General features: G+C 38.7%; 1 protein-coding gene across 1 annotated transcript; it reads right to left on the bottom strand.

Annotated features, from left to right (window-relative positions):
* Positions 1 to 1734: 1734 nt before the first annotated feature.
* Positions 1735 to 8252, bottom strand: LOC135263859 (retinol dehydrogenase 12-like). The gene is made up of 7 exons (XM_064352313.1): positions 7997 to 8252; positions 6746 to 6880; positions 6465 to 6656; positions 5776 to 5937; positions 5487 to 5606; positions 3805 to 4009; positions 1735 to 3563 (listed from the first exon to the last, which is right to left on the bottom strand). Exons 1-7 carry the CDS (start codon positions 8061 to 8063, stop codon positions 3458 to 3460), a joined length of 987 nt encoding a protein of 328 aa, XP_064208383.1. The 5' UTR covers positions 8064 to 8252; the 3' UTR covers positions 1735 to 3457.
* Between the last annotated feature and the right edge of the window lie 2708 nt (positions 8253 to 10960).

The raw sequence follows: 10960 nt of genomic DNA, 5'->3' as shown, positions 1-10960 counted from the left end.
TGCCTTATATCTTCTTACCCTGGAGATACTATAGCTGGTGAGGATCGATCTCGGGGATTGCCATTCCACTTGAATCTTTACGTGATTAATCTCATTAGAGTATAAGTGACTGGCTGACCTTGTCGTAAGATTACACCCACCACAGTTATCGTGGCTAAACCAAATAAGAAATGATAGGAATCGTAGATTAATGGAGAGTTACTACTATATTTCCAGCATTATTATTGCTAATTTTAGGCTTCATTGCTCTGGACTGATTGGAACAATATGATAATTTTTTTTTGAAAGACCTGACTAGCTACTGTAATAGCTACTGTAGCTACGTCCAGCAATGTTCTGCAAATGGATTCATGCTGTGCACATTGTAGTTGCCCTAGGTAAGAAATCATTCTGGAAAATACTGTACCTTAATATGTAATAATGTTGAGTGACTCCAAATAAGTGTTTAGTACAACAAGGAAAGAACGATAAACGGTATACAATTTTGGTACCTGTTTAAAGCTATAGAACAGCAATCCGACTACTAAATGTTAATTTGTTTTCTCTGGTATAAAATTCCACACTATAAAGAAAAAAACAGACGTTTACCATTGAACAATTACATTTTAGCACAAGTTTACTTAACCAAGTTACAATGTTAGTCCAATGAGCTAGTAGTTTAAAATTGAATTACTTGTTATTGTCCATTCTGTGGTATCATTTAGTGAAAAGACTGTTGTTTATTGAAGTCGGTGTGTTTGCTTATAAGGGATTATTAGGGCTTTGGGTGAAAGTGGTTTTTGGCTCACACACGTTACTATTATTGGTACCTTGACGTCCCTGCTCCAAGTTGGAAACGTGGCTTCTAACCTTTGTGTGTAAACCTTTAATTGCTTAATAGGATTGACTGTTGGATTTCATGAGACAAACAGATCACGAGTACAAAGATTTCAGATTTAGAGAGATTCTGAAATCCTATAGGAATTTTTGTCTCCAGATATAGCGTAAACTAACGCTCAACACAGAAAGTGCATGATTTACCTGCCATGTCGTTACACTTACAACATTACTTGACTCATATATACGTCACATACCAATTCTATTTTTCTGTTAATTTTATTGTACTTGCCAGGCTTTAACCAGAATGTAAAAAGGAGTTCCCATTACATCACGATCTTGGTCACATTTCATTTGAATTTTATAATGTATATTCTACTCAAGTGTGGTTCTACCAAGAATCTGTGGATGGATTGACAACAGCTTCTGCAGATTGCTATTGGTATCCGCTGCAGGAAAACTCTTACTAAATCCTCATTGTTGATTTTGAGCTGCACCAAGCTCAGGAACATAGGTGATGAGGTAGACCTGTACCCTGAATTAGCATGGAATGTCCAACTTCCCCAAGAATGAACATAAGCCAGAATGGGTGAGCAGTGAAAAACACACATCAGGAGTTCTTCATTCACTTGCTCTATAAGACAGAGGGGAGGAAAGGTGGAGATTAAAAGACCAGATGTGGTCACACTCAGGTGCAAGGCAGCAAATATAAGTTTAAAGCACCAGTCCATTAAAAAAAACCATACCAAGGTTTTTTGCCTAGTTGTACAAGTCTTGCTAGTGATGGATTAATTATTGATTAAAATTGATTTTGTGACCCAGTAAAATAAAGAACACTTGTTTCCCTGCCTTATTTGCTCAACACTGCCAGGTACATATTGTTGAGTTTCTTTTCAGGACCTTCAGTAAATAAAACAGTTCACAATAGAGCACCCTTAGTTTATTCGATTTAATGTATAAATCAGATAAGGGAATGTGATTGTGAGATTTCAGTACAATCCATCTACTAAATACTGATTTGCATTTTAGCTATGGGGCACTTTTACACAACTGGATATTATCATATATGTACATTACTCAGTCACAACACAGTGAATAACTTCTTGAGATCCTGGATGCCAATCCCAACTGAAGACCCCAGGTTCATGGTGCACTGAATCATTTGACTCTTCCACCCTCTAGTGGTCAAAACTATACAGGAGCAGACGTACACATCAGAACAACAAATTCCCAGAGTTTCCGCTGTCACTGATGTTGACTTATTTTAATAGCAAATAAAAAATATAATTACACGCTACTTTCTAAATGCAGTGGATGTGAGATTGTCACAGGCTCATATCTGCATGTCGTCCAATTCAGATAAACACGATATACTGTTGGACTCTAGATCTAGTGGATCACTGTGTACAAGTCACCTTGAGTCTCAAGACAGGTGATGTGTCTTCTCAAGTTGCATATACTTAAAGGGCACAATTGTAATACTTATATTTCTTGTGCTATGTCATTCACACACTCATATACGCGTGCAAGTGCCACACATACTAAAGTTGGTGTACGAGGTCGCATATCCAGGTGTTTTAGTCACTGGAGTTATGATTCTGGTGTTGACCCGCATTCTCATGCTGATACAAACTACTTTGAAAATATTATGCATTTCAAAAATACTGGCTTTACTGCTCTGGTTTAGACACAGTGGTACTGTATATTTCTAAACATGACTATGTTGTCCTTATGCATAAATCTGTTGACCTCATGCATTTGGATACACACTGAAACCTTCCTTAACTAAGGAAAGTTATCAACATTTATTAGTCAAAAACATATTCATGGATGTAAACTTCAGCTAAGTATAAGAAATTTATTCAAAGACCGTGTTGTCAATGGAAACACTCACAGATTCGATTTAGTTTTTTCCAACACACTCTGCTACCATCCTCAATACTACTTTGTCCCATTTATAAACCTAGGTCATTCCCCAAGAATATATTCATTCCAGTAATTTAAAATATCCTAATAACAGAACCACAGACAGGGAGACAAGTTCAAATATCATATAAAACTAAGAGAGATTAAACATACCCTTGCTGAATCTTAAATACCTTGGAGAAAAAGTCATTTAATTTTATTAAAGAAATAATTTACAGACTGTCACTGCCCAGCCAGGTAAGGTGCCAATCCTGGAGCCAATCAGTCGATGAAGCCATGCAACTGTTCCTGCAGTGCGGTCAGACTCAGATACATCTGTATACCCAATAAGCACGTAGCTTTTTCTGACTGGTTAAACTACGTTCATCAGACTAGTCTACACTTCACTGATATTCACTGGTATATTACTTCAAATGTTATGATGAATTAATGCAGTGTCAAAAGGTGCTATTTGCTCTCTTTTCACATCTCAATATGCAAATGTTCACCAAGGGATTCTAACCAACCACGCTGGTTTTCCAGGTAGTTGGAGAATGGCTTCTCTCAAAACCTGAAGTCTTATTCCTGAAGGAAGTTCTCTTAAGTACCCCTGGCATGGTTGTCCAGGTTAATCAGCTCTTGAGCAACAGGCAACAGCCTTCAGGCACGCAGGTTGAAGCAAGAGAAGAGCTGTGGCAAGAGCGCAGAGCCAAAGGCTTTAGTAAGGCAGAGTCAGTCAGTGCTCTTCTGTGTACCCCACCAGCTGCGAGCTCACCTCCCACAACCTCAGGGCCACCTTGTTATCCTTGCCTTCAGGAGCAGGCTCCTTCACAGCACAGTCGCTGAGATAGAGAGAGGCAGGGCCAACATTATTATGCACTAAACACAAGCACACACCGTTTAATCCTTTAATATTAATCAAAGGTATAAATGAATATTATTACCTATTATACCAAGCACAATGATGTTTCCTGATTAACCCTGGTTTATAGCTAATCATGCCCTCAGTCCACTCTGGTAACAATGGCAGAGCTTATTATCCTTACGTGACCTGATGACACAGAAGGGGGTTCCTTAACGTACCTGAAGTAGCACCCTGATTTGTCCTCTAGTCCCTTGGTGACAGCACAGTAAATGGAGGTCTGTGCACCCTCTCTGGGAGTTTTCATCAGGAGGATGGAGGGAGCAGTCAGCAGTGCCTTCAGCAGGGGGAACCACGTCTCCACGTGTCGGCTGAGCTCAGTGCGGATCACGCCAGGGTGCAGGCTGTAGGACGTGACCCCCGTTCCTGAGGAACAGGCGCAGGGTTCAGCTGTAACACCGCTGCTTCCCTTTGATAACTTATGCTTATGTCTAAACAGAGATCTCCTATTTCTCAACGTCATTGAGAAACTTGGGAGGGAGTGGCCTCAGCACAAGCTGAACTAACCTTAGGCTGAATTCTAGTGGTGGAGAAGTGTGGCATTCAATCCGACAGAGAGTGGGAGTAGTCTCTGCCATGCCTACTAGTGAAGTGAGCACACACACCTGGGTTGCGTTAATCGATCAGCCCAGGTGTTTAAAGGTGTGCTCTTCTCCGTGGAATGGGGCTGAGACCAGCAGCATGCATGCTGAGAGAGAGTGAGTCTGTTTATGCAATAATCAAACTTAAACTAATGGAGCTGAAAAGCTAAGGAGGCAGTCAGCTGAAAAAAGAGATAGCTGGATATATTTCACTGGGTTTGCTTTGATTTGTCTTTGATGTTTTAGTTTATTATTTTTGCCTGCAAACCCATGAGGGAGAAGGGTGAGGATTTTAGTATGTTTGTTTTCATGTCAGTGTGGGTGTGCTCTCTCTGTCTATGTTGCAGTTACGGTGAAAAGTGGAATGCCACATTCCTCTCCCAGGGGTGTCACACGGCATGTGGCAAGGTGGTTTCAAGTTTGGTTTATAGTGCTTTTGCAAATGGTATCATGAGTTTTCCCCTGTATAATATGTTCTGAATGTTCCTGTTCATTTTGTATACAATGCTAGCAGTCACACAGTGCATAAATAAGTAATGATACATTTTCATTATTTAAGTTAAAAAACAAGGATTACATATGAAACAATTAAACATAAATGTTAAATGTTCAGTGTGTTTTTAAAATCCATGAGTCATTTTAGCGAATACAGCTTCTACTTCTACTTCTTGAGAAAGGGCACTCACTTTGAAAATGACACTTTTATTTGTGATTATTTTATTCAAGGACCCATGTAGTCTGAACCTGTTTTAAATATGCTTCAAGAAACAAAAAACGCTTCAAGCAAGGCCCTAAAAACAGGCATAAAACAGGCATAAAACAGGCCTGTCTACAGGATCCCTTTAAAAGGAGAGCTTTGGCCAGTCCCGATAGAACATCCTCAGACCCACAGCCCACATCCTTTAAATGAAGAATTATATTTTCGTCCTTCTGGACAATATTTCATGGTAACAACCAGAAGCAAGGGAACTAAGAATTCTTTCATCCCTACTGTAACCTCTAAATGCCAAAACAACAAAAACAACAGAATGGCTGGTTCAGCCAGACCAGTAGGCTAGTGACAGCAGCAGACTTTTTACAATCTGCTGTACACAAAATCCTGCTAGTTCTTTTTAGCCATGTATCTATGCAGTCTTCTGTGATGCATGGCTTTGTACAGATGGCAAGGTTAAAATCCCTGAGGAGATAAATTATCAAATTGAATTGAGTTGAATTCAATGCAATTATTAGTGTGAGGAGAATAAAATTATACAGCCACATACCTTTCAACCGGCGTGCTAGTTCCCTGGAGAAAAGCACATTGGCCAGCTTACTTTGCCTGTAGCTCACCAGTGAGTTATATGGTGTCCTTTCAAAGTTAAGATCATCAAAGTGGATCTTTCCTGAGGCAAGATATGTACAGATCACAGTCACATTCATAGCCAAAAGTCATGCCACTCCTGAGCTACCTCTCACCAAATGGCTGAAGCTCAAAATCAAGATAAATTACTAACAAATTAATTCAGTACTTAAAGTGAAAATAAGGTGGTCTGTGAGAAGGGAGGGACTTACCGCCCCGGTGTGCTATGCTAGACACATTGACAACACGACTGGGTGCAGACAGCTTTAGCTTCGACAGAAGGAGATTGGTCAACAGGAAATGCCCCAGGTGATTGACAGCTAGTTGTGTCTCAAAGCCATCCTCTGTCAGCCATTTTGGGCACATCATCACACCTGTGGGAGGCACAAGTTATACATTGTTTCCAAAATATTTGAAAACATAAATAAAAACAAAAGCCCGTCCATCCCACCTTCCTTCCCTCCCCTGAAAGAGCAGATCACATATGGTGAATATATGAAGTATGTTGTATTTAACCTTACTGTATATTTAAATTATAATTCCATATGAAATTGTGGGTAGTATGTATTGAAAATGAATGGGCTCCTGATCAGCGTTTTTGAGTATTTTTTTATTATTTTACTGTCAGACATGGATTCACTGAACATTGTTAACACACTAGTCCTAATTGCAACAGCATGAATACACCTGTTTTCAGAATTCTACAGTCTTCTTTCTCTTTGGAAAATCCTATTTAAGTCAGTCACAGCATAATCAAATTGTGGGTAAGGGTGCATCTCTGGCACTCCATACTGAGGGATGTCTAACCGTCCGTCATAGAGTTGCTACCCTCTATATTTTATAATTAATTATATATTTATAATAAAATAAAAAAATAAAAAAATAAAAAATTCAGTCTCACCAGCATTGTTGATAAGTATGTCCAGTCGCTCCTCAGTGGCAATGTATTCCTTGGCAAACTGCCTCACAGAGTACAGGGAGGCCAGGTCTAAGTGCCGCACCACGACGTTCCCATTCCCAGTAGACAGACGTATCCCTGCAGCCGCCTTCTCTCCGCGGGTCAGGTCCCGACATGCCATCACCACTCGTGCCCCTGAAACACATAAATATCAGCCTAAGAAGGGTCCCACTCTCCATTAAAGGGTACTACAAAATAACTTTGTGGAATATATGAAACCTTACCTCTACGGGCCATGTCTTTTGCGGTCTCCTTCCCAATACCGGTATTGGCACCAGTAATTAAAACTGTCTTCCCATCCAGACGGGTTCGGCTGTAGCAGACCCCACCTGCAATCCACTTCCTCAGCAGAACTATGCCTGGATCAGAACCAAATGAAAACCTTCAGAGCTTGGCGTAGGCTTACTTACGTATAGCTGCCTTCTCAGTGCCACCTATAGAATGTAGCTACTGTAGCCAGTGCAAAAATAAAAAGGAACTGCCCCTGACAGCGAGTCGCACATGGTGTAGGTGGTTTGACGCATTTTTCCACGCTGTCCAAATTGCCACGCAAGACATCCCGTTTCTGTCTGATCAAATTGTTTATCCTCCCCACCTCCAAAACATTCCAGAGATCTAGAAACTAAAAGTCATCCGGACTGATGGAAATTCTACAGTACTCATCTAGTTTTTCAAGTTTTTAAAGAATTCAAACAACATAGCTACATGGGATCACCATCTTTGCTCCACTTAGCAAGATAATGTATGTTCTGCTCTGTGAACAGACTTATATAGCTATAATAAAAATGTAGCTATAATAAAATTTTAAAGTAGCCTACACTTTATGTGTAAATCTGACAGCATTCCAGGCCTCATTCTATTTGTCCTTGTTTAAGGATGTGTGTAATTAAACAAATTAGCTTGCAGCAATGAACAGTGAACTTGCTCCAATACACTGTGTGATATAACCAGATTATACAGTGAATTAATTTTCTGTTATGATTTGAACAAAAAAATTAATATTACTGAGAATTGTACTCATTCATGTTTATACAAAAACAAAACCATATACAAACAGAATAGCCCATGTATTGAGTTTAACTGGAACTTGTATCTCCCTCTCCACTCATTCGTGCGAGGTTCATAAAGAAAAATCAACACATTTGTTTACTCAAATGTAAACTCTACCGAACAAAATGAATGAATGAATTTTTCAGGTAGGTAGAAATGCGCGGCTTATGAATTTTAAGTAGCCAACCGCCTTTGTTTAATTTGTTTGAAAGAACAACTGAACTAACAACATTAAAAGGCTTGATTGTATTTAAGCAACTATATTCCACAAATGCATCCACAGTGCGTTGCTTGTTTTAACAGACTATACGTTAATTAATGTTAAAACAGCCAAAATAGAAATCGCTGCATGTAACTAACACTGCACAGATCTACAACGTCATTGCCGAATGCAGAATGAAAACAACACAAAGGCCGTGACTTACTGAGGACTGTAATTGCAGTTAAAGCGCCATACTTGGCAACCGCGGTGTACTCAACTGCTTCCCACATCGCACCGTCACAGAGCCGTCAAAACATAGGAAAGAGAACTGTCTTTTCGATTGACTAAGCACTCGTCGAGTTACGATGGAGTTTTAGTCGGGATGTCTCTTGCTATAGACGTGGCTATGAATAGATTTAGTCTAAGCAACTTAAAATAAAAGATTAACGTCTGTCTTCAGATTACGGAGTGATTACGCTCTCTTCCGCGCGTGGAGAACAATCTAGCGCTGTTGACGTACAGTAAAAACAGTTCTAGGAAGGGAAAAGGTTCTCTTTATCTGCCCAATCCAATCATGAATCATTTGAACCAATGAAAAGAAGTTTGTCTGCAATGTAGAAAATGTAGTCTAAAATCTCACATTAAATTGTTCGGTGTTAAATCAACTCTTACAGAGTAGCCTACATATGGTCCCTATTGGACTCATGCACTCTGTTGGAGTTGAATGAACACTGGACATTTTACTGTGCAGGTACACTTGCTTGTCGTTGCTCTACCCGCATTAGCATTAGCCCTGCTCGAACTCTTGATTGTTTTATAAGCAGAAATAATTTGATCCTTAGTGTTTAATTTTATTCTTGGGTTGTTTGTTCTTTTCACCCATTATGTTTGTCGATTTGTATTGATCATATTCATCAATCATGCATGCAAACTATAAGATAAAATGGATAGACCTACCTTCAGCTGAACTAAGGTTATTGGAGATTATTTTTTTATGGTAAATATGCCTACTTTATAATGCTAGTGTCTCAAACTTACCACAAAATGCACCCCTGCTGTTATCCTGTTATACGCAGCTATGCCAAGTCGAACAAAATCGGTCGCTTAGTGGTTCCCCTGCTCAAGGCCTAAGTGTATTTTAGACTTCTGGTAAAATAATGAACGGTGGTGAACTGGCTTGTTCCCACCATTAATTTTTGTCATGCTACTATATTATGAACATCTGCTTTGCTGGCATAAATCCGTAAACATCGCTGACTAATCAAAAACTTACAGTTTGGAGGAGAATTAGAAATAGTGACATCTGCATATTAATGTCTCATCTAGTGAGCTAGTTACAGACTAGTCAATATGCTACCAAACATTTAAGGATACATTACATCTCTATAAAATAACACAAAACAGCCTAACTTGGCATTCTGAATGTGTGCAGTATTGTAATCAACAGATTATGTATGGAATAACAAAGGCCTCACAACAAAATCATTGTCATATAGAAGATGGACATCCAGGTCCAAGCTTAAAGGGCAAAATCATAGAATTCCACCTATGAAATGGTAAGTATCACCAAGAACGTAAGAATTGTAATGACCCCGATGGAAGAATATTTTCCAGTTTTATCTAAATAAAATTAATTTGAAAACCAGGACCTGAAATTATCTTTCATAATTTCCATATTACAAATTGATGGGGTTGAAGTCTAGAGATGGAGATGACCATTATCAGAAATGTTTGGCCATTTTTTTATTTTTTATTTTTTTGGCTTATTCAGAGGTGTGCTAGGGATCATTGCCTTGCCGAAATATCCATTTGCCCATAGGTTTGAGCATTCTGGCAAAGGAAACCAGGTTTTTGGCCAAAATGTCTTGTTACTTGCTGGAGTTCATGGTTCATTGACCTTAACAAGAGCATCATGACCAGTAAAGACAAAATAACCCCATAACATCAAAGATTATCACAATAGCTTACGACAGGAATGACATTCTTTTAAACAGTTCAGTAGGACACTGAGAGGTCACAGTACAGTCCCCTACAACTGTGATTTTGTTATAAAAAATGTTGCAATGCAGATTCATTTTGTAGAATTTAATAAGTTTTTTCATGGACCAACAGACCAACACATGCCAAACACAGAAAATAAAAAAATGATAGGAAAATAAGAACCGAGAGAGGAAAGAAGACTGAGGGTGAGAATAAGAACTACATCAGAGAAAGAAAGCTGTAGACAGAGTTGAGAGAGAATGGGGTGGGGGAACAAGAAACTGATGGGTAAACAGAACATTTTAAAAGGCATGCAGAAAGAAGAAAGTAGGGACAAGAATGAATGAGATAAAGCAAGAAAAATGTAAAAGAAGGCACAGAATCAGAAGTGAGACCTGTAAAGAAGATGGAGTGGAGGAATTTTTTAAAACTCAAAATAGCTTTGACAGTTGCATTTCATAGAAGTCACTTATGTTGATACAATACTTGACAAATATATTAAATCACTGAAAATGGAAAATTAATTCTTGCCCATTAAATCATACTATTCGTTCAGACCTATGATACTGGTCAGAGGCTTGACAGTGCATGTCTCTTCAGAGTCATCTGTCAGCTATCAGCCAAATAACTTCCTAGTTTAAGTCCCCTCACTACCATTGGTCAAGTTCATTTCCTCATGTCCTGATAAGACACATATCTTATGTGTTTATAGTTGTCAGCTCTTATAAGAAACAACTAAGTCCACTGTGGTGTGCTTGCCTCAGTGCAGCATGAATATAACAACCATGTTATAGGACTATTCATAAATATTGGGATGGCATTACACAGAGAAGAGATAAATGTGCAGGTGAACAAGAAGCAGCCTCAATATAGTATTTCACCTTTACTCGAATGGTTATTTTATGATCCCTCTTTCAGTGGTTGCCTGGATTGTGATCATTCTGAAATGAGTTTAACATAATTTGCAAAAAGTATTTTGTAAGTATTTTGAAATCTATCTAGTTACAGGAAGAAATATGATGTCTAGCTCACATGAGACAAGATCAATTTCAGGTGTATGCCAAATTAATTGAAAATTGCAACAACACAAAAATACCATTTGTGGAATAATGTAGTAATGGTGATGATGATAAAATGAGGATGACAGTGATGGTGATGATGGTAATAATAATAATAATAATAATAATAATAATAATGTGGAAACTTT

This window comes from Anguilla rostrata, chromosome 1 (genome assembly GCF_018555375.3).
Source record: "Anguilla rostrata isolate EN2019 chromosome 1, ASM1855537v3, whole genome shotgun sequence".
Classification (NCBI taxonomy): domain Eukaryota; kingdom Metazoa; phylum Chordata; class Actinopteri; order Anguilliformes; family Anguillidae; genus Anguilla; species Anguilla rostrata.
Note: the sequence above shows the minus strand (reverse complement) of the source record. Positions and strands in the feature narration are given on the sequence as shown.

Coding starts and splice junctions, on each gene's coding strand:
- LOC135263859 (XM_064352313.1), bottom strand. CDS start 8,063: ATGTGGGAAGCAGTTGAGTACACCGCGGTTGCCAAGTATGGCGCTTTA. Junction 5,938..6,464: donor CATACTTATCAACAATGCTG/GTGAGACTGAAT, acceptor TGCCTCCCACAG/GTGTGATGATGTGCCCAAAA. Junction 4,010..5,486: donor ACTAGCACGCCGGTTGAAAG/GTATGTGGCTGT, acceptor CCTGTTCCTCAG/GAACGGGGGTCACGTCCTAC.